Source organism: Panthera onca, chromosome A1 (genome assembly GCF_046562875.1).
Source record: "Panthera onca isolate mPanOnc1 chromosome A1, mPanOnc1 haplotype 2, whole genome shotgun sequence".
In the NCBI taxonomy this organism is placed as follows: Eukaryota; Metazoa; Chordata; class Mammalia; order Carnivora; family Felidae; genus Panthera; species Panthera onca.
In genome coordinates this window covers 98,083,373-98,105,254 of record NC_138339.1, presented here as the reverse complement: position 1 = coordinate 98,105,254, position 21,882 = coordinate 98,083,373, and the positions used below count along the sequence as shown (strand labels likewise).

The 21,882-nt window shown below is 39.2% G+C and overlaps 1 protein-coding gene across 5 annotated transcripts in view; it reads left to right on the top strand.

The window, feature by feature from the left end:
• Positions 1-21,882, top strand: part of PDE8B (phosphodiesterase 8B) — a 274,382-nt gene that overhangs the window by 67,944 nt on the left and 184,556 nt on the right. The window contains exon 1 of one of the 5 annotated variants that reach the window (XM_060635505.2): positions 10,238-10,278. The exons of the other annotated variants lie outside the window; for them this stretch is intronic. Coding sequence (XP_060491488.1) covers positions 10,270-10,278 — 9 coding nt within the window. The 5' untranslated portion in view covers positions 10,238-10,269. Of the gene's footprint in view, positions 1-10,237; positions 10,279-21,882 lie in introns of those variants that run through there. 5 annotated transcript variants of the gene reach the window in all.

Genomic DNA, 21,882 nt, shown 5'->3' with positions numbered 1-21,882 from the left:
GTCTGGACATTGACACACCAAAGATGGTACCGTGGACTAAATTACGTCCTCCCAAAGTTCCTGTGTTGAAACCCTACCCGCCCCCCACCATGCCTTGAAGGTGGGGCCTTTATGGAGGTGCTTAAGGTTAAATGAGGCCGTAAAAGTGGAGTCCTGATCCAGTAGGATTAGTCTTCTAATGAGACATCAGGGAGCTCACTCTTCTGTCGGCCATGTGAGGACACAATGAGAAGGCCCCACCCAAGCCAGCAGGAGGATTCTCATCAGAAACCAAATATGCTGGCACTTTGACCTTGCACTTTCCAGCCTCCAGAACTGCAGGACAGATTTCTGTTTCTGGAGATTCCAATCTGTGGTTTTTGTTAGGCAGCCTGGGCTGACTAATGCATGTGGCTTCCCAGTACATTCATTTGTCGTTAGATCCAGGATCTGGCCGCAAAGCCTTTTACATTCAACAGCACAAGCAGAGTTCTCCAAATGATGCTGCTAGCAGTTAATAAATTGTATCCGAATAAGTATAATGGTCCATATTTTCATAACAGGGAAAACTACACTTAATTACCCTCTGTTTACAAAAGGTACACCATAAACACTTCACTCATCACCGTTGTGCTGGGTTATGGTGAGATGTACAGAAATTCTGAGTCCGAGAATTTGAGGGGTTGCGAGGCCACATGGCTTGTAAGTGGCAAAGTCGAACCCTGGCCTGGCCTCTGACCCTTAGGCAGGGATGTGTAGGCTCAGGGAGGTGGGGTGCCTTCCCTGATCTGTAATGGTCATATCTACCAAGTGGCAAAAAGGAGCTTAAAATAAAGTGCTGGCACTCCAGGAGATAGCAGGAAAATTTAGAACTAAAGTTTTGTCTTTGTCCTTAATTTACCTGACAGCATTTTCTGAAGTAATATAATGGATGTCTCAGAAGCGTGTGGGCTGCAACATGCCACATTTGTAGCAATTACTATGCAGAGTGAGGAGAATTGGGGAAGGCATTAGTGGCATCCAGACTTCTCAGCAGTCAAGGCTGCTTGCTCTTGGTCACCTGAAGCGAGCTGTTGAGCCGCTCTTGATCTGCTGCTGATAAGAATGAGGGGAATGAAGTTTTTAGGGCAAGTTTTCCAGCACAGAAGAAATAATTTGGCTAAGGCATCTGGAGGCTTGGATTTGATTCTTTGCAAAGCAGGAAGGTTTGTGAAAACAAAAACAGCAATTACAGGCGGGTGCAGGCCTTCTGTAAGACGGTGTGTGCAGAGGTTCCTTCTGGTGGTCAGGCTTGTGTGCACACGTCCCTGTTACACAATTAGTGCTGCTTTTCTCAGTTGCCTCTGTTTCAAAAAGAACAACAGAAGCACAAACAACACAAAAAGACGAATATCTAAGGGGACAAGCATGCACCTGTGGATATGTCATCATACTGGAAGGAGGAATAAGAAATTCATATTTATTGTACATGCTACTCTTTATCAGGCTCTGTGCTAGGCTCTTTAGGTGGGTATGTCCTATCTTTGTTTACACAAGCAACCTTTTACAAATTAACAAATAGAGGGGTTAAACATCTTGGATTGGGTTGGGTTATGGGGAGGTCTCTCAGTGTCTTTGTAGCTTTGGATGATTGATAGTCATCTTGTACTGACTTCTCAGCCTGGGTCGCTGGTGTACTAGGGGTTTGCTGTCAACTCTGGAGAGCAAGACATATTTCTGGGACCACTGAGTTCTCTCTTCACAGGTGCAGAGAGAGGGTAGGAAAGGCTACAGGAGAAGTATCATGATTCTGCAAGTGAATTTTAGCTGAACATCATGAGATGTGTTCTTCTAGGTCACGTTATAAAAGTACAGAATACGGGTACTCTTTATTAAATAGCCATCTGTAGTCGCATCTTTCAGCCACATTATGGGTTCTTGAAGACAGTTTGATAACTGGGGAAGCTTTTTGGCAGTAATAGCTAAGAGCTTGGACTTTGGAGTCAGGCTGCCCAGGTTCATATCCCAGCTCTGCCATTTATTTGTCCTGTAACCTTGAGCAAGTTTTCTTAACTTACCTGTGCCTCTGGTTTCTTCATGTATAAAATGGGAATAGTAATAGTACCTTAGAGCATTGTTAGGACTATTCAGCAATCTGTGAAAAGTTCCTAGTTACAGGGCCTTGCCCATAATGAGATCTGTAGATGGTTAGCTAGGATGGTGATGGTTACGGTGATCATGTGCGGAGGAGGTTGACAATATTGGTATTAGCATCTTCAGGCCATCAGCTCTGATTTACTTAACTTGCAAGTTAATGTAGGCTAATGAGGATTAGTAGTTGGGCAGCATCCCACATTAGTGTACTTCATTCATTCGTTAGCTGTCAGGTACCTACTATGTGTCAGGCCCTGTGTTTGGTATAAAGTACACAGAAATCAATGAAACAGATGTGATTACAATTGTGCAATAGCTGGTCAAGGTCAATTATCCAGCGTCAGGGTGTTTCAGGTAATTAATTTACCAACGTAATCACAAAACATACAGTATCATTAAAGTTTGTGTTCTTTTAGATTTAATTTTTTAAATTTATTTTAGAGAGAAAGAGTCCAAGCTGGGGGGGGGGGGGCGGGGAGAGAGAGAGAGAGAGAGAGAGAGAAGAATGAATGAATGAATGAATGAATGTCTTAAGCAGGCTCCATGCTCAGCATGGAGCCTGATGTGGGTTCGATCCTATGACTCTGGGATCATGACTTGAGTTGAAATCAAGAGATGCTCAACCCACTGAGCCACACAAGTGCCCCATCTTTGAGATTTTACTGAGCATTTCACAGCCCCTTCCATAGCTGCCCTGTCCTGTATTGGCCCAGTGTGGCTATGGGAGCACCAAGAGGGCTGGAAAACAAGGTGGAAAAGGTGGTTAGCCCTTCACAAGAGGCATGCTAAAGAATTTAGAATTTAGATGTTATCCTAACAGCAGTAGGGTTAAACAGCAGAGAGAGGTGAAATTTGGAATTCAGAATAGCTTTAAAGCTCCTATTAATTCTAAAGCGCTCTGATCCCATACCAGCTATGTTTTATTCTATTTATATTTTAATGTAGTCACTGATATATTTGGGTTTAAATCTACCACTTTTTTTTTTTTTATTTTGTTTGTCCCATCTGTTTTGTTTCCCTCCTTTCTTGCCTTCTTTTAGATGGATTGCGTTTTGTTGTGTGGTTTTTTTTTTTTTTTAAATCATTTGATTTCCCCCTCCCACTAGTGTGTTTCTTGTCTCTTCTTGGTCACTGGAGAAAATAGAGAATGCACCTCTAACTTACCAAAGTCCAAAGTGACTCAGCACCACTCTGCCTCCAAGAACACAGCAGGTTTATCTCCCTTTGACTTACCCGCTGTTGTCTTGTATGTTGTTTCCATGTACGTGTTAAACCTCATGATACGTTACGGCATTCTGCAGTCAGCGTTATTCGGGTTGACCCCGTGTGTCCGTTTTTGTTTGTTATTTCTTGTATTCCTTCCTCCTGGGACCATTTTTCTTCTGCCGGAAGAGCACCCCTATTCCTTTTGGTGTGGGACCTCTCTGGCAAACTCTATTTTTGTTTAAAAATATCCTTATTGCCCTGTCATTCTTGAAGCATATTTTCACTGCATATGGAATTTTAGTTTGGTGGTTATTTTCTTTCAGCACATTGAAGATACCACTCCACGGTCTTCTGGCTTCCCTCATTGCTGCTGAGAAGTATCTATTCTGAGGGTGATTCATTTGAAGGTCATCTGTATTTTTTCCTCTGGCTGCTCTTAAGATTTTTTTTTTTTGGTCTTTGATTTTCCACGGTGTCACTGCAATGTGTGTAGGTGGGGATTTCTTCTAATTTAGACTGCTTGGGAGTTGTTAGTCCTTCTAAGTCCATGGATGGGTGTCTTTGATGGGTCCTAAAATATCCTCAGCTATGACTGCTTCACACAATGCTTCTCCCTCATTTTCTGACTCTTGTCCTTAAACTCCAAGTAAATACATCTTAGACCTTCTCACGTCTCTATCACGTGTTTCTTGCTCTCTCTTCCATTTTGTCTTTGTGTGATACATTCTGGATAGTTTTTCTGATATCATAAGGTTTACTAATTCTCATTTCAACTGTAGCTTATTTGCTGTTAAATCTTTCCATTGCTTTATTTTGGATTATTACTTTTTAGTTCTAGAAGTTTTATTTGGTTCTTTTCAAGTCTACCAAATCATTTTTTAACATGCGATTTTCACTTCTCTTCTGAAAATTTCAGGCTTTTTGGTTTCAGTATCTTTGAATGTTGTAAGTATAGTTGTGTTATAGTCTGCATCTGATAATCTGAGAATGTGAAGGCTGGCTCTCTTTCTGTTGTTTCTTTTGGCTTTCATTTATATTGTCACATGTGCCTGGTTATCTTTTTCTTTGCTTCCACCAAGGTTCGGTGGTTGCACTAACTGGCTTAACCTGAGTTCAAGGCTGCAGGTTCCCTGGATGACCTAGCTGGTGCAAGCATGCTTTGAGTGTGCCCAATGACTGGTTCACTTCAGCTCACTCTTTTCCCCTTTAGGGCCACAGATGAATCCTCGGGTGGTTCCCCACATTCTCCACCTTTGGTGGCCTCCAGCTTTCGCTTTAGTTTCCTTTTCCCCTTTGACTCTTTTAAAACAAGGAGCTCAGTTTCACAACTCTTTCTTTCAAATTAGGAAATAATCCTGGATAGTACATTTACCCAACTGGGTTCTGATCTAGAATTTGACCTGGAATTCCTCGCTATATTGATACTTCTTTGAAGCCTTTGAGAGAATGCTTTAAGATACCTTATTCAGTATTTTTCCGTGTCCTTATTGGGAATTGGTCCTAATTTTCCCAGTGTCCCATGATTGGAGGTGCAATTAAGTTCCTGTTCTGACTTGGATGCAGCAAGATTGGTGGCCCTGTTAATTGTGTTTGTTTAGGAAGATAATTTTGTATCTGCCCATTTCCTCTTCTTGGAATGAGTAGAAAGGTGTTGATACTCTGGAAGGGAGGTTATTGCTACCTGTACTTTCCAACTGGCAGAGAGAGCCTTCGAGGTACGAGAAGTTTTTTGAATGGTTGATAACTGGTGCTTTGGAAAAAAATATATCTGATCGATATTTCCATAAATTTTTCTGTTACCGAGTTTGGGTAGGTAATTCCCATTTCAACCTTTCCACTTTGTATTTTATCAGTTTAGTCTCTCCACCATGACATCGCATCCTATTGTAAAGCCTTATATTTTTGGAGAGCAAATGCCATGTATGTGAAAGAACTGATTTCTTGCCTATAAATGTACCTCAGTAAAAAAGTAGCAAGAACGTTAGTGTACAAGGAGCAGAAGCCAATCCCACTTGTTTCTGGGCAACATCAGGCACTCTTCGGAAGGCAGTTTGTATTTTCATATATGAATATATTGCCTCACAACAATTATGAAGAAAATAATGTTCCAAGTATGTTGCAATGTTAGTTTGAACGGGTATGTATTTTTTTTCATTTTATTATTTTTTTTGCCTGGGTATGTATTTTAAAGGATACGTCATTGCAATACTCAGGTAGTGTTTGAAAATGTGTTCTTTACCTGGAGACACATAATCGTTATTGCGTGTAAGGTTGCAGAGAAAAATAGTTGACTATAAGAAGTGCCTTTTCGTGTTATTAATGTGTATTCTTTTTTTTTTTTTTTTTTTTTTTTTAGCAGTTTTCCCTCTTTACATCCTTAGATCCCAAATTGCTATCTCTGAAGCATTGGCCTTCAAAATGATTGGTAAAAGCTGTTCAAAATATTAACATTTTTATTCTGCTTCTTAGAGAAACCTTAGAGAAAAAGAAATAGAAAATTGCCCCATGTAGGTATTTTATTCATTTGGAATTTCATTGGCATGAAAACAACTTACAATGAATATTGTTACCTTTCACCATTCGTTATTTGACATTGTTCTCCAAAGGCAGCCTAGAAAACTGGAACACAAGTTTTGGAGTAAAAGCTTAGGATCCAGGCAGGTACCCCTCTTTTTCAGAAGTTTGCCGTGTGCCACTTCACTTTAATGAAAGACCTATGTTAGTACCTGGTTTTGACAAACAAAAGAAATCCGAAAAGGATTTTCACTTGTATGAAACAAGGTGAAAAGCAAAAATAGCATTCAGTGTTTGTTTTGCAGCCAGCCCTTAGAGAGGCAGGGCGCACCTCGAGCTGTGAGAGAGGTGTCACCAAGCTCCTTCCTGGGAGCTACAGTCAGCATCTCAGCATCCAGCCACCATGGCTTTGAACTGCGTCTGTGAGCATCTGTGTTTTTTGTGATTTCTTTTGTGCATCTGCTAGCAAGATGTGTCCTAAGGTATCAGAAAAGCCCAAGAGAGGGTATTTTTGAGGTCTGGAGATACTAAAATTTTTTTCAATAGAAATGAGTGGTAATTGCTTCTTTATGCCATTGCTGCTTACTAAAGGTTTTATAGAAATGCTCCACTTCCAGACACCAAGGGGAACCTGTACCTGAAGTTTTAGTTGTACAGCCCTGAGGTGAAACTTGAAATCGAATCTTATAGAAAGGCAATCTTAGGTGATATCATTGGTCACAAATGCACTATACAATAATAAAGTATTTTCTCTCTTAGTTGATACATAAATAACTCCTAAGTGGATGGATTTAGTATGAGTGTAGAATAGACTAAAAGGACATTGGAGTATTTTATATTTTAGGTGTTTCTGTTACTATCGATATGAAGTGTGCTTTCATTTTGTCCTCATTAATGGGGCCTAAAAGGTTACTAAATAGAAATAAGGCATTGGAAATTGTGTGGAATCAATAAAGAGCATGATCTTTATGATTGTATCTTCCCTTGGAAAATTTTGCATATACCTTTCAGATCCATTTGGGTCACCGTTCCAAAAGATTGCTGTTGCTTGGCAACTGGATTACATACACTGGGACTCCTCCAAAGAACTTTTTAAGTGTTAATTCTTCAGAAATTGAGAGATACCTTGGACATTGTGAATCTCTTAATTTTAAAGTAGATATGAATTGTGCTCAGAAAAGAACCACAGTGAAAAACAGTCTCAAAAGTAGGTAGGAAAGATCTCCGCGAACTATGTGAATAAATGCTTTTCGGTGTAGAAAATTGAGTCGCTAAAAAAAAATTGAAATCATTGCCCTGGAGAATGATAGGTTGGTGCTGTCTTTCAAGATTTCCATCTCTAATGGTTTTTTTCACCGCCTCTTTTTTGCAGTCATTGTATTGTTACCCCAAACCCTCAACGCCAGGTGTGGAATGACGCACCCACTTCGTTTCCTTCTGCCTTTCTCAGAAAGGGGCTGATATTCCAGTCTTTGTTTTTTGGGTTCTTTGTTTTTCTTTTCTACCAAGATGCTACTTCTGAAATACAGTTGAATAATGGTTGGAACATTCATTGTGACTTGAAATGAAAAGAAGCCTAATTGGAATTAATTTTCTTTTTCTCACTATTAGTCCTTCAAGGTTGACGGATTTCTTTCGTGTCTGCCATTTTCTGTTCATCTTGAAATGTCTTCTGTTTTCCTAGCTAGTCTAGCAGTAACTGGTGATTCTCTGCCAGCAGAGGTGAGAGCCCACTAGGTTTCTTAGTTTGTGTACAGGGAAGTGTAGCTTCTTTCATAAATAGGGCCTATTGGGGAGAGAAAAGGAGGGTTGATGTGTCTTACGATTTTGTGAATCGCTTTTCTTTCCAAAGGGCCCTTAATTTCGATTGTGTCCTTCTTTTTTCCCCTTAACCATCAGGCATCGGAGGGCTGCGACCCTCCAGCTTCCTGTATTCCTGGAAGTAGAATCATCAGGCTTGTTTTCAGTGTTTCCACATTCAGGGTGGGAAGCTCTTTCTGGAGGTGATTTTGGTCTGCTCTGCCATCCCAACCTGCCACCTGACCCTCTTCTCTAGCCAGGTTTCTGATCATCTCAGATGTTTGTTACCTCCCTGTGCATTTATTGAAATTTCTAGTGTGCTTCATCCCTGTCTATGCTCTAGGCAGGCCGGTTTCCTGGGCAAGCTACCATGCACTTCGACAGGGCCCAGTTCTCAGAAGGGCCTCACACTTGGAGTTGAACTCTCTGTCATCACTGTCATGAAATTCTTAATAATTTAATCTTTAGGTTTGTGTTTTGTAAGTGAAATTTGATGGCACAGTGGACATGTATCAGGGCCCTAAAGCCTCCCACTTGGGTTCTACCTCCTCTTTCGCTCTCTACCTCTCCTGGATCGGGTCAGCCACCTGTTCTTGCCCCTAGTCTGTGATCACTGCCTCTCTCTGGCTGGGGTGGCCCAGTGAGGCCTGTGCTCTGTCCATTCCTCCAGACCCACCAGAGAAGTGTGTGCAGGAGGGGTTGGGATCAGGGCAAAGCAGCGGCTGTCCTTGTCCCCGTTTGTCACTGTCACAGTGCATTCAGCAGGTGACTCAGAGGGGGGCCTTTTATCTCCCATTGATCCAGGTGCACAGTGTATCCTAGCACAGAAGTTGGAATTCCTGGCAGGTTGCCAGTCCGGGCTTGTTGGCAGTGATAGGCCCCTGGGGAGGGGAGATTGATATCTCTGCCCTGGCTGGGGCCCCTCATTTTCGTTTTGTGCTGGGCCCTGCCAATTGTTTTTTGAGCCTTGGCTCTAGACAAGAGTTATGGGTGATTTCACTTGTTCTCTTGGTTGATCTGTATGGTTTTGGGAGAGATTCAACTGTCACTTAGTCAACTGTCATTATCTCCTGGGAAACCAGAAGCTCCTGATTTTTTAAAATTTGCTTTGTTGAATTTTTTTTCAAGTTATAAAAGCAGTTAATACTTTTTGCAGCAAAACAAACAACATATATGTGTGCAAAGTAAAAGTCAACATTCTGTTTCCCCTTCTTCCAGAGTAACCAGTGTTCACAGTGGATGTATATGTGTGATTGTCCCAACCTTTTAGTCATGATTGTATAATATGCACACACACATGCACACACACACTCTCTCACTTGGTACCTTGTGGAGTTTTTTGAGGAATTGCAAAAATGCTAAAATCTTGACATCTGAAAGTCCCTCTATTTTCAATACATATGGATCTGACTCATTCTTTTTAATAATATATAATATTCTATATTCATCATATAGATTTGCCATAATTCATTTGCTAGTTTCATCACATGAATGTTTAAGTTGTTGCCAGTTTTTTAGTGCTATAAACAAGACAGCAAATAAGTATCTTCTCATGTATTATCCACTAGCGTTTCCTTATCTCTGGATTTCTTATTCATCCCCTGTATATTTTTTCTGTTGAAATACCTGTCTTCCTCCTCTCCGTTTTTTTTTTTTTTTTTTTTTTTTTTTTTTAATGTTTATTTATTTCTGAGACAGAGAGAGACAGAGCATGAACCGGGGAGGGTCAGAGAGAGAGGGAGACAGAATCCAAAGCAGGCTCCAGGCTCTGAGCTGTCAGCACAGAGTCAGACATGGGGCTCAAACTCAAAGACGGTGAGATCATGACCTGAGCCGAAGTCAGAAGCTCAACCAACTGAGCCACCCAGGCACCCCTTTCCTCTCTGTTTTGAAAGAGTTTTGGGCCTACTGTTTCATCTGTCTGGCAAGATTTTTCCTCAGTTACTGTTTGTCATTTGACTTGATGTCTTTGCCATAAAGTTATTAAAGTTAAATGTTGTTTTCTTTCTGGTTTAGTATTTTGTGACTTGCTTGAGAAAGTCTCTCTAATGCTGAGGTTATAACACATTCTGCTAAGTTTCTTACAATTAAAAAATAGTTGGAATCCACTTGAACTCTGTATATTTTATCTCACATAATTTTTGTTTCCTTTCAGATAGTTAATTATTATAGCCACTACCATTTTTGAAAAATGCCTTCATTTCCATTTTTCATCACTTACTGTGTTTCAACATACATTTGGATCTATTTTTAGATTCTCCGTTTTATTCTGCTAATGCATTTGTGTATTCCCTTGCCAATGACATAATGTTTAAAATGTAATGGTTTTATAATACTGTATTTGGTGAAAAACATTTGTCATTTTATTTCTTCTTTATTTTACAAAATTTTCTTATCAATTCTAATATACTCTTTCATATGAACTTAAAAAAAATTGCTTCCAATTACTCTAAAAACCTTTTTGATTTTTGGATCAGAATTTTATATATTAATCTAAGTTTCAATATTAATTTAAACATATGTAATTAAAAATATTTATCTGTTTCCCTTCTGGGTTTTATACCTGTTTTTGCCATCATGTATGAAATTGGTTTTCTGTTTCTTACAGGTTAATGTTAGTGTAGAGACAGACCATCAATGGAACAGGTACAGTTTCTTGTATCATCACTTTGTTAAAAATTGTTCCTCCATTTGATAGCTTTCAGTGTTGATGTTCATGAAAAATCTGACACTAATTTTCTCTCTTTTCTAGGTAACCTTTCCTTTTTTAATAAAATTTTAACTTTATTCTGGTATTTCAGATATTTCAGCAGGGTATGCCTGGTTAAGCCTGAAGGTCCAATGCTTTTTTTTTTTAATGTTTATTTTTGAGAGAGAGACCATGCAAATGGGAGAGAACAGAGAGAGAGAGGAACAGAGAATCCAAAGTGGGCTCTGTGCTGACAGCAACAAGCCTGAGGTGGGGCTCTGAGCCCCCCAGGCCCCCAGAAGGTTTAAGGATTTCCAAGGAAAGTTTTCTTGTGTTTGTTCTTCAGTTAATGTGTTTTTCATCTGGACCTTTTTTCCCTCTAGAGTTACTGATTTTGCATTTTAAATATTCTAGATCTATTTCTTTTCTTCTGTGTTGGGATAGATTTTTTTATTTGACCTTCTAGACCAGGGATCTACAGGCTTGATATTGCTTGCCAAATCCATGCTGCTGCCTGTTTCTATAAATAAAGTTTTATTGGAACACAGCCAAACACATTTTATATATGTATTATCTATGGCTTCTTTCATGCCACAGTGGCAAAGTTGGGCAGTTTCAACAGAAGATATGGCCCACAAAGTCAAAAATATTTACTAATTTGATCTTTACAAAAAGTTTACTAAGTCCTGTTCCAGACCACTTATTTTGTTCTCCTTCAGGTAGGTTATGCATTTAAAAAAATTTTTCCCAAATCTTTGTCATTTCAGAAGATATTTTTTCTGTCCTAATTAGATCACCTTCAGGATTTGCATTTCTGTGTCCATTAATTTATCTTTGTTTGTTTGTTTTTGTCTCTTTTGTTGGTGAAGTCTCATTTTAGTTTGTATCCCCCTACCTCCAGGGACCAGGTCCCTTTTAGAGGTTGTAGGTTTTCTTTGCCTGTTCCTAGGTTGTATGCCCTCACCACCAACACATTGAGGCTCTGGAACCTCTCAGGCAATGTCATGATGGGAGGGGATAGAGGACCTGGCAGTCCTTGCTAGGGGCGAAACTATACCTGTTCCATTGGTGATTGAGGAAGGTCTTAATTCCCCAACCTTGACATGCAGCAGGTGGCAGTGGACCAGCGTTTTCCAGCCTGTAAGGATTAAGAATGTTTCAGTTTGGGGCGCCTGGGTGGCGCAGTCGGTTAAGCGTCCGACTTCAGCCAGGTCACGATCTCGCGGTCCGTGAGTTCGAGCCCCGCGTCAGGCTCTGGGCTGATGGCTCGGAGCCTGGAGCCTGTTTCCGATTCTGTGTCTCCCTCTCTCTCTGCCCCTCCCCCGTTCATGCTCTGTCTCTCTCTGTCCCAAAAATAAATAAAAAACGTTGGAAAAAAAAAAATTAAATAAAAGAATGTTTCAGTTCTTCAGATCCAGTGGGATGGTGGGACTTCCATCCATAGGGCCTTTCACAGTAAGCTGAGAGATGTAGCACCTCTGTGCAGAACACATACCTGTGTGCACATCCATGCATGTGGTCGTGCACATCTTCTGCCTTCTTGGCTTTCTTGGGAGGCCAAGTATTAACCCCATTATACTGTGTATCACAGATAACAAAGTCTTTTAAGCCTCAGCTGCCCCATGTTTTCTAGACCTCCTTACTGATTTCTAATTTGGGCATTTACTTTATTCTTTTGCCTTACTATGCTGGGAAGGAATAGGTGATATGGGTGTTTATAGTATAGATTGGCTTGCTACCTGACATATGTTTGATTAGGAGTTTAGTGGATTTCTATATTCCCATTCGCAAGTGAAGGACTATGCTCCTGTATATTATGTGTATATATGTATGTATGTACATATGCACATATACACCCCTTCACATACACATCACAGGCCCAATGTTGATTATAAAATAAATATTATAGTGCAAGTACTGCGTATAGTCCCATTAACAGAGTCAATCATGAAGGTGAAATAAACTTCAAAGAAACCAACGTTCAAGGACCCTGTTTGGTAACCCTTTATGCCATCTTCTAGAAGTTGCATGAGAATACTCACTGGCTAATGGATGTTTATCACTGCTGTGGTTTACAGAGAAATGTAGTTCAGCTGATTACTTGAACTTTTTCAGTTTATAGAGGTTTCTTTTTATAACAAGGATTTACAGATTTAAAATGTGATCTGTATTTGTTATTAATCATTATTTAAAAGCTTTGCTTCAGACAAGGTGTAATTTAAATTCATGAGTATCCTTTATCTCTTTAGGAATGTTTATTTACAATTATTTGACATTTATTATTATTTAATTATTATTTACAGTAACAAATTTATTTTCACATCTTCAGGATAGTTTTTGCCCTAGAGGATTGTGAACTGGAAATAACATGTGAAAGCAATGATGGGGTCATATTTTTATGTACCACAAAAGAAGTGTAACCCTTGTGGGAGCTGGGAGCTGTTCTAATGCACTATTTGGTCTATTTATCATGTTCTGACTACATTTAAATGTGTAGGCAATTTTATTAGGCATTCAATGTTTACTAGTACATTATTATTTTTATTGTAATCTCTTTTGATTTAATTTCAGTTTTAAAATTCTATAGTAGTTTCTGTGAGTCTGGCATAGAAATGACTTTTTGCTTTTACTCTGTTGAACCATGCAGAAAATATCCTCCTTTAGTCTTCAGCAACTAGAAGAATTTTTCCCCTTTGAATTACGGACAAGGTCAGATTACAGAGAAAACATAACGTTACAGTTTTTTTCAAACAAATAGAAATGAAATATTTAACTTCTAGGGTATATCCTGAGCTCTGTACAGATATATTCCATTCTGTATCTTCTCTTCCATCCCTGTGTTCAGACGTGAGTATCACTGATGTTAAGAATGATGAGAATAAGGTACCGCAAAATTATTTCCAGTACAGCAAATTTGTAAGGCCTGAGTGCCAACTATCACATTTTAGAAAAAAAAAATCAAACAAAAAACACCAGCATATAGTTTTCTCAACAACCCTCATTTGATTAGAAATTTGGTTAGTAAGAATATTCCATTTTTTTAAGTATATTTATTTGTTTTGAGAGAGAGTGGGAGAAAGAGAGAGAATCTCAAGCAGACTCTGTTTTGTTAGTGCAGAGCCCTATGCAAGGCTTGATCCCATGAACTGTGAGATCATGACCCGAGACAGATTCAAGAGTCAGACATTCAATGACTGAGCCACCCAGGCACCCCAAGAATATTCCATGTGTTGAGCATTTTGTTTAATTGGACTTTGCTTAGCTGTGTTATTAATTTATTCTGCAACAAATTATTGAACCTCAAGTAGACTGGAGGCGTTTTTCCAGTTGCCAGAGTAGTAAAAGTGAACTGAATGATAGTGAACATAGAATATGCTAAGTTAAAACAACCCCCTCCTCCAAGAAAGATACATCTAATAAAACAACACAGAAAATTAAATTGATTAAATAGTTTTAAAATATCTGGGAAATCCAAAACAAGGCAGAAAAAGAGGGAAAATGACAACCAAGGGCAGAGGAGATAAGTGAAAAAGAGTAAGGTGATACATGTAAACCTAACCATATCAATAATTATATTAAATGTAAGTGGTCTAAAAACCTCAAAAGGCAGAGATTATCAGATTGGATAGAAGAAGAGAATATAGAAAACTGGATGCTGTCAACAAGTCACCCACCTTAAATATAAAGACACAGAAAGGTTAGAAGTCAAATGATAGAAAAAGATACACCATGCTAATAGTAATCAAAAGAAAGCTGAAGTGAATATAGTAATGTCAAACAAAATTAATTTTGGATCTGAGAATATGAGCAGTGATAAATATCATTCCAAAGTAAGTCCATTCCAAAAATGAGTCAATGAATCAAGACTATATAATACTATAATATGCATATAGTAATAGGACTTCAAAATATATTGCAATAAATACTGGTGGGTTTTTTTGTCTTAACCTCTGTTCACCCCCCGCCCCCCCCCCCCCACACCTTTTCCTGTTTTTTTTTGCCTTGGGGAATGTACTCTCCACCTGACCTTTTATCATGCCCTTCCCTCTTGGATCCTACTCCTAGGGATACAGCTCCAGCATCTTTCTGCTGGCACCACCACGCTCCAGGGGCAGGTAGCCTTCTTGGATAGGTTCCCTTCAAGGTACTCATTGTCCACTTGCCCCACAGGACAGATAACACATCGTTGCCCCACAAAACTCTGGAAGTGTAGCCTTCTCCCACTATCCTCTTGACCTCTTCCATTGAGTACAGCTCTAGGCAGCCCTTGTCTCTATCATATAGGACCCTGCCTCTCCACAGCTTTTCTGGTGATAGCATATGGAGCCTGTGCATTTCCTTTTGTAGCTCAGCAATAATTCTGGTGGAAGGGAGGTGCCAGATTCCTTTCTGTCCCTCCCCTGTCTTAAGGGAGTTCTTTTGCTGCTGCTCTCCTTGGAGGGAGAATGTTCTCTCCCCTTCATGCTCTAAAAAGAAGGCAGTGTGGGGAGGCTCCAGTGCAATTCCTACCAAGCCAACAACTGTTTAAAAATTATTCCTCATTCAGCCAGCAAATCTCCAGCCTTCTCTCAAATAGGCTGGAGGTGGGAGATGAGCTAATAGTGGTGGCAGTGCATACCCCTATCCTGGCAAGTCCTCTGTAGGTCATTCTCTATGGTGTAGTGACCCTTATTTCAGCTTGTGGCCATTTAACACCTGTTATGTGTGGAAAAGTGAGTATATGTATAAAGCTGTCATTTACATCTAATTGTACTAATGAAATGTAAAGGACCAGCTAATTTGGTCATTCAAGATTATTTTGGAAAACTTTAATATGGCAGTAGAAATAGAAGATCTTGCTGAATTAAAGGTGTTTCTTAGACATCAGCTCAGCAGTTTATAGTCTGGTTTGGAAAGGGAGAGGCTTCTTCCTGGAAGGGGCATTTTAAAAAGTAACATTTAAAAATTAGCCACCATATATGTAAATTCTTCTGGAAAAATTGTATGTACAATTTAATGACTTGATAAATTAGGAAATATTAAGTACATCCATAGACACCAGTTTCATACAATTTGAATACTAATTTTATAATAAAAAGTGTATCTTCAGACATTTTATTGATGATTTCCACTAAGGCTTACTTCTAAATAAATTGTTGGCCCATTTTCCCAAAGTACCCTGTTTCTTTATCAGAAAAGTGATGAGAAAATAAGACCATGACTGTTGTATTCTGACTGTAGATGGAGAAATACATTAGGAGATACTGATCAAGACCACCCTCTAATTCTGTGGGATTGTGGAGAGACCACTGATTAAGACTATATACAAGATAGTTGTATTCTGTTGCTTTTAAATGTACGAAAATAAAAACGGCCTGGCATCTTTAAAAGTTTAGAAAAAGTATAATGGCTTAAAAAAATTAGAAGCTATTCTGTTAGAATTCTCCCTTGGAGGTAATAAACACAGCCTGTAGTCCCCATGAAGGGACCTCACCGTACAATACATACAGATGTTGTGATGAGGAGTGTCATCTCCATGAAGAGGAGGAAAGACGCTATGAAGGAGCTCTAATCCCTTAGCACATTGGTATAAGCCCAAGGCCTTTTGAGAGCTGGACATGATGTGGTTGTAAAACATGTCTCTTTAACGTAGATCTAGATGTATTGGGAACCAACATGAAATTAAGTGACTGATAACAGTTGGGCAAGACTCTGGGAACCACACTTATTTCTCTGTGTTTTGTTCTCAGTTATGCCATTTTTAAAAATATAACTTGTTGTGAAATTGGCTAACATAAACTGTTTAATGTGTGCTCTTAGTTTTTGGGGTAGATTCTCGTGGTTCATTGCTTACTTAAAACACCCACTGCTTATTCCAATAAGTGCCCTCCTCAATGCCCATCACCCATTTTCCCCTCTACCCTCCACCCATCAACCTTCATTTTGTTCTCTGTATTTAAGAGTCTCTTGACGGTTTGCCTCCTTCGCTGTTTAAAACTATTTTTTTCTCTTTCCCTTCCCCCATGGTCTTCTGTTAAGTTTCTCAAGATCCACATATGAGTGAAAACATGATATCTGTCTTTCTCTGACTGACTTACTTTATTTAACATAGTACCCTCCATTTCCATCCACATTGCTGCAAATGGCATGATTTCATTCTTTCTCATTGCCCGGTAGTATTCAATTGTATATATAAACCACATCTTCTTTATCCATTCATCAGTTGGTAGACATTAGGCTCTATGCATAATTTATATGTCATTTTGTTTCTTCCTTGTCAGATACACTTTCTGTTTCATGGGAGCTGCCCAGGTTGTTGGCCAGTGGGTGTGTTCTACACAGCTAGATCTGTAACATGCTAGTAGATACACGAGAGATCCTAGGGATGCCCTTTCTAAGGATATGCAAGAGGAACAAATACCGTCTTGCTGTCCTTCTGAATCCAGATGTTTGGCTGTGCCTTGCACCTAGCTTTTAGAAGTTTTCCCTGACTTTGCCTTCAGCAGCAAAGGGGATTTTCCCTGCAGGGATTCAGAGAAGTATCTTGTGTTCACAGTGAAATAATTTTTATTCCTGTGTTACTTTTGAGGGCATTCCTCTGCAGCTTACTGACACTCTTGTGTTTTCCATTTTTCCTCTCTGCATCTTTGCTCAGGATAAAATAAGCTGGGCTGCATTTTTCATACATGAAAAACATTTTTTATCAGAATACTGTATGCATTAAAAATACTAGCAGGAAATGCACCTTTACCCACCTTATGAATCATAACAGTATACTTCATGTCTATATTATGATCGATTAAGATGAAGAAATCCTGTATGTGGAAATGGGAGTGGGACTAGTGAAAACATCTGGTGAGAAAAAGGCAAAAAAGGCAGAAAACGAAAAGAAATAGGAGGACAGACACAACAAAGTGCTCATGGAGGTGAAGGGAAACAGTGGAGCCAGTTTCTTAACATGTATCTTTAGAATTAAAATGGTCATTGATTTGTTTCTCCATAATCTCCCCTATGTGGTTATTAAGCATAATCACTATTACTTTTCAAAAATTGAGCTGAGAGGAAAATAGGTATGCCTGTCACTTTGTACCCCTACTGAAATATTGAAGAACTCATCTATGCTGGAGGCATCATGCTGGTGTTCATTTTTATTTTTTAATTTTTTCAATATATGAAATTTATTGTCAAATTGGTTTCCATACAACACCCAGTGCTCATCCCAAAAGGTGCCCTCCTCAATACCCATCACCCACCTTCCCCTCCCTCCCACCCCCCATCAACCCTCAGTTTGTTCTCAGTTTTTAAGAGTCTCTTATGCTTTGGCTCTCTCCCACTCTAACCTCTTTTTTTTTTTTTCCTTCCCCTCCCCGATGAGTTTCTGTTAAGTTTCTCAGGATCCACATAAGAGTGAAACCATATGGTATCTGTCTTTCTCTGTATGGCTTATTTCACTTAGCATCACACTCTCCAGTTCCATCCATGTTGCTACAAAGGGCCATATTTTGTTCTTTCTCATTGCCATGTAGTACTCCATTGTGTATATAAACCACAATTTCTTTATCCATTCATCAGTTGATGGACATTTAGGCTCTTTCCATAATTTGGCTATTGTTGAGAGTGCTGCTATAAACATTGGGGTACAAGTGCCCCTATGCCTCAGTACTCCTGTATCCCTTGGGTAAATTCCTAGCAGTGCTATTGCTGGGTCATAGGGTAGGTCTATTTTTAATTTTCTGAGGAACCTCCACACTGCTTTCCAGAGTGGCTGCACCAGTTTGCATTCCCACCAACAGTGCAAGAGGGTTCCCGTTTCTCCACATCCTCGCCAGCATCTATAGTCTCCCGATTTGTTCATTTTGGCCACTCTGACTGGCGTGAGGTGATATCTGAGTGTGGTTTTGATTTGTATTTCCCTGATGAGGAGCGACGTTGAGCATCTTTTCATGTGCCTGTTGGCCATCCGGATGTCTTCTTTAGAGAAGTGTCTGTTCATGTTTTCTGCCCATTTCTTCACCGGGTTATTCGTTTTTCGGGTGTGGAGTTTGGTGAGCTCTTTATAGATTTTGGATACTAGCCCTTTGTCCGATGTGTCATTTGCAAATATCTTTTCCCATTCCGTTGGTTGCCTTTTAGTTTTGTTGGTTGTTTCCTTTGCTGTGCAGAAGCTTTTTATCTTCATAAGGTCCCAGTAATTCATTTTTGCTTTTAATTCCCTTGCCTTTGGGGATGTGTTGAGTAAGAGATTGCTACGGCTGAGGTCAGAGAGGTCTTTGCCTGCTTTGTCCTCTAGGGTTTTGATGGTTTCCTGTCTCACATTCAGGTCCTTTATCCATTTTGAGTTTATTTTTGTGAATGGTGTGAGAAAGTGGTCTAGTTTCAACCTTCTGCATGTTGCTGTCCAGTTTTCCCAGCACCATTTGTTAAAGAGACTGTCTTTTTTCCATTGGATGTTCTTTCCTGCTTTGTCAAAGATGAGTTGGCCATATGTTTGTGGGTCTAGTTCTGGGGTTTCTATTCCATTCCATTGGTCTATGTGTCTGTTTTTGTGCCAATACCATGCTGTCTTGATGATGACAGCTTTGTAGTAGAGACTAAAGTCTGGGATTGTGATGCCTCCTGCTTTGGTCTTCTTCTTCAAAATTACTTTGGCTATTCAGGGCCTTTTGTGTTTCCATATGAATTTTAGGATTGCTTGTTCTAGCTTCGAGAAGAATACTGGTGCAATTTTGATTGGGATTGCATTGAATGTGTAGATAGCTTTGGGTAGTATTGACATTTTGACAATATTTATTCTTCCAATCCATGAGCAGGGAATGTCTTTCCATTTCTTTAAATCTTCTTCAATTACCTTCATAAGCTTTCTATAGTTTTCAGCATACAGATCTTTTACATCTTTGGTTAGATTTATTCCTAGGTATTTTATGCTTCTTGGTGCAATTGTGGATGGGATCAGTTTCTTTATTTGTCTTTCTGTGGCTTCATTGTTAGTGTATAAGAATGCAACTGATTTCTGTACATTGATTTTGTATCCTGCAACTTTGCTGAATTCATGTATCAGTTCTAGCAGACTTTTGGTGGAGTCTATCGGATTTTCCATGTATAATATGTCATCTGCCAAAAGCGAAAGCTTGACTTCATCTTTGCCAATTTGGATGCCTTTGATTTCCTTTTGTTGTCTGATTGCTGATGCTAGAACTTCCAACACTATGTTAAACAACAGCGGTGAGAGTGGTCATCCCTGTCATGTTCCTGATCTCAGGGAAAAAGCTCTCAGTTTTTCCCCATCGAGGATGATGTTAGCTGTGGGCTTTTCATAAATGGCTTTTATGATCTTTAAGTGTGTTCCTTCTATTCCAACTTTCTCGAGGGTTTTTATTAAGAAAGGGTGCTGGATTTTGTCAAAGGCCTTTTGTGCATCGATTGACAGGATCATATGGTTCTTATCTTTTCTTTTATTAATGTGATGTATCACGTTGATTGATTTGCGAATGTTGAACCAGCCCTGCATCCCAGGAATGAATCCCACTTGATCATGGTGAATAATTCTTTTTATATGCTGTTGAATTCGATTTGCTAGTATCTTATTGAGAAATTTTGCATCCATATTCATCAGGGATATTGGCCTGTAGTTCTCTTTTTTTGGGTCTCTGTCTGGTTTAGGAATCAAAGTAATACTGGCTTCATAGAATGAGTCTGGAAGTTTTCCTTCCCTTTCTATTTCTTGGAATAGCTTGAGAAGGATAGGTATGATCTCTGCTTTAAACGTCTGGTAGAACTCCCCTGGGAAGCCATCTGGTCCTGGACTCTTATTTGTTGGGAGATTTTTGATAACCGATTCAATTTCTTCACTGGTTATGGGTCTGTTCAAGCTTTCTATTTCCTCCTGATTGAGTTTTGGAAGAGTGTGGGTGTTTAGGAATTTGTCCATTTCTTCCAGGTTGTCCAGTTTGTTGGCATATAATTTTTCATAGTATTCCCTGATAATTGTTTGTATCTCTAAGGGATTGGTTGTAATAATTCCATTTTCATTCATGATTTTATCTGTTTGGGTCATCTCCCTTTTCTTTTTGAGAAGCCTGGCTAGAGGTTTGTCAATTTTGTTTATTTTTTCAAAAAACCAACTCTTGGTTTCGTTGATCTGCTCTACAGTTTTTTTAGATTCTATATTGTTTATTTCTGCTCTGATCTTTATTATTTCTCTTCTTCTGCTGGGTTTAGGCTGCCTTTGCTGTTCTGCTTCTATTTCCTTTAGGTGTGCTGTTAGATTTTGTATTTGGGATTTTTCTTGTTTCTTGAGATAGGCCTGGATGGCAATGTATTTTCCTCTCAGGACTGCCTTCGCTGCGTCCCAAAGCATTTGGATTGTTGTATTTTCATTTTCGTTTGTTTCCATATATTTTTTAATTTCTTCTCTAATTGCCTGGTTGACCCACTCATTCTTTAGTAGGGTGTTCTTTAACCTCCATGCTTTTGGAGGTTTTCCAGACTTTTTCCTGTGGTTGATTTCAAGCTTCATGGCATTGTGGTCTGAAAGTATGCATGGTATAATTTCAATCCTTGTATACTTATGAAAGGCCGTTTTGTGACCCAGTATATGATCTATCTTGGAAAATGTTCCATGTGTACTCGAGAAGAAAGTATATTCTGATGCTTTGGGATGCAGAGTTCTAAATATATCTGTCAAGTCCATCTGATCCAATGTATCATTCAGGACCCTTGTTTCTTTATTGACCGTGTGTCTAGATGATCTATCCATTTCTGTAAGTGGAGTGTTAAAGTCCCCTGCATTTACCACATTCTTATCAATAAGGTTGCTTATGTTTGTGAGTAATTGTTTTATATATTTGGGGGCTCTGGTATTCGGTGCATAGACATTTATAATTGTTACCTCTTTATGATGGATAGACCCTGTAATTATTATATAATGCCCTTCTTCATCTCTTGTTATAGCCTTTAATTTAAAGTCTAGTTTGTCTGATATAAGTATGGCTACTCCAGCTTTCTTTTGGCTTCCAGTAGCATGATAAATAGTTCTCCATCCCCTCACTCTCAATCTAAAGGTGTCCTCAGATCTAAAATGAGTTTCTTGTAGACAGCAAATAGATGGGTCTTGTTTTTTTATCCATTCTGATAGCCTGTGTCTTTTGGTTGGTACATTTAATCCATTTACATTCAGTGTTATTATAGAAAGATAAGGGTTTAGAGTCATTGTGATGTCTGTATGTTTTATGCTTGTAGCGATGTCTCTGGTACTTTGTCTCACGGGATCCCCCTTAGGATCTCTTGTGGGGCTGGTTTAGTGGTGACGAATTCCTTCAGTTTTTATTTGGGAAGACCTTTATCTCTCCTTCTATTCTAAATGACAGACTTGCTGGATAAAGGATTCTCGGCTGCATATTATTTCTGTTCAATACATTGAAGATCTCGTGCCAATCCTTTCTGGCCTGCCAAGTTTCAAAAGAGAGATCTGTCACGAATCTTATAGGTCTCCTTTTATAAGTTAGGGCACGTTTATCCCTTGCTGCTTTCAGAATTTTCTCTTTATCCTTGTATTTTGCCAGTTTGACTATGATAAGTCGTTC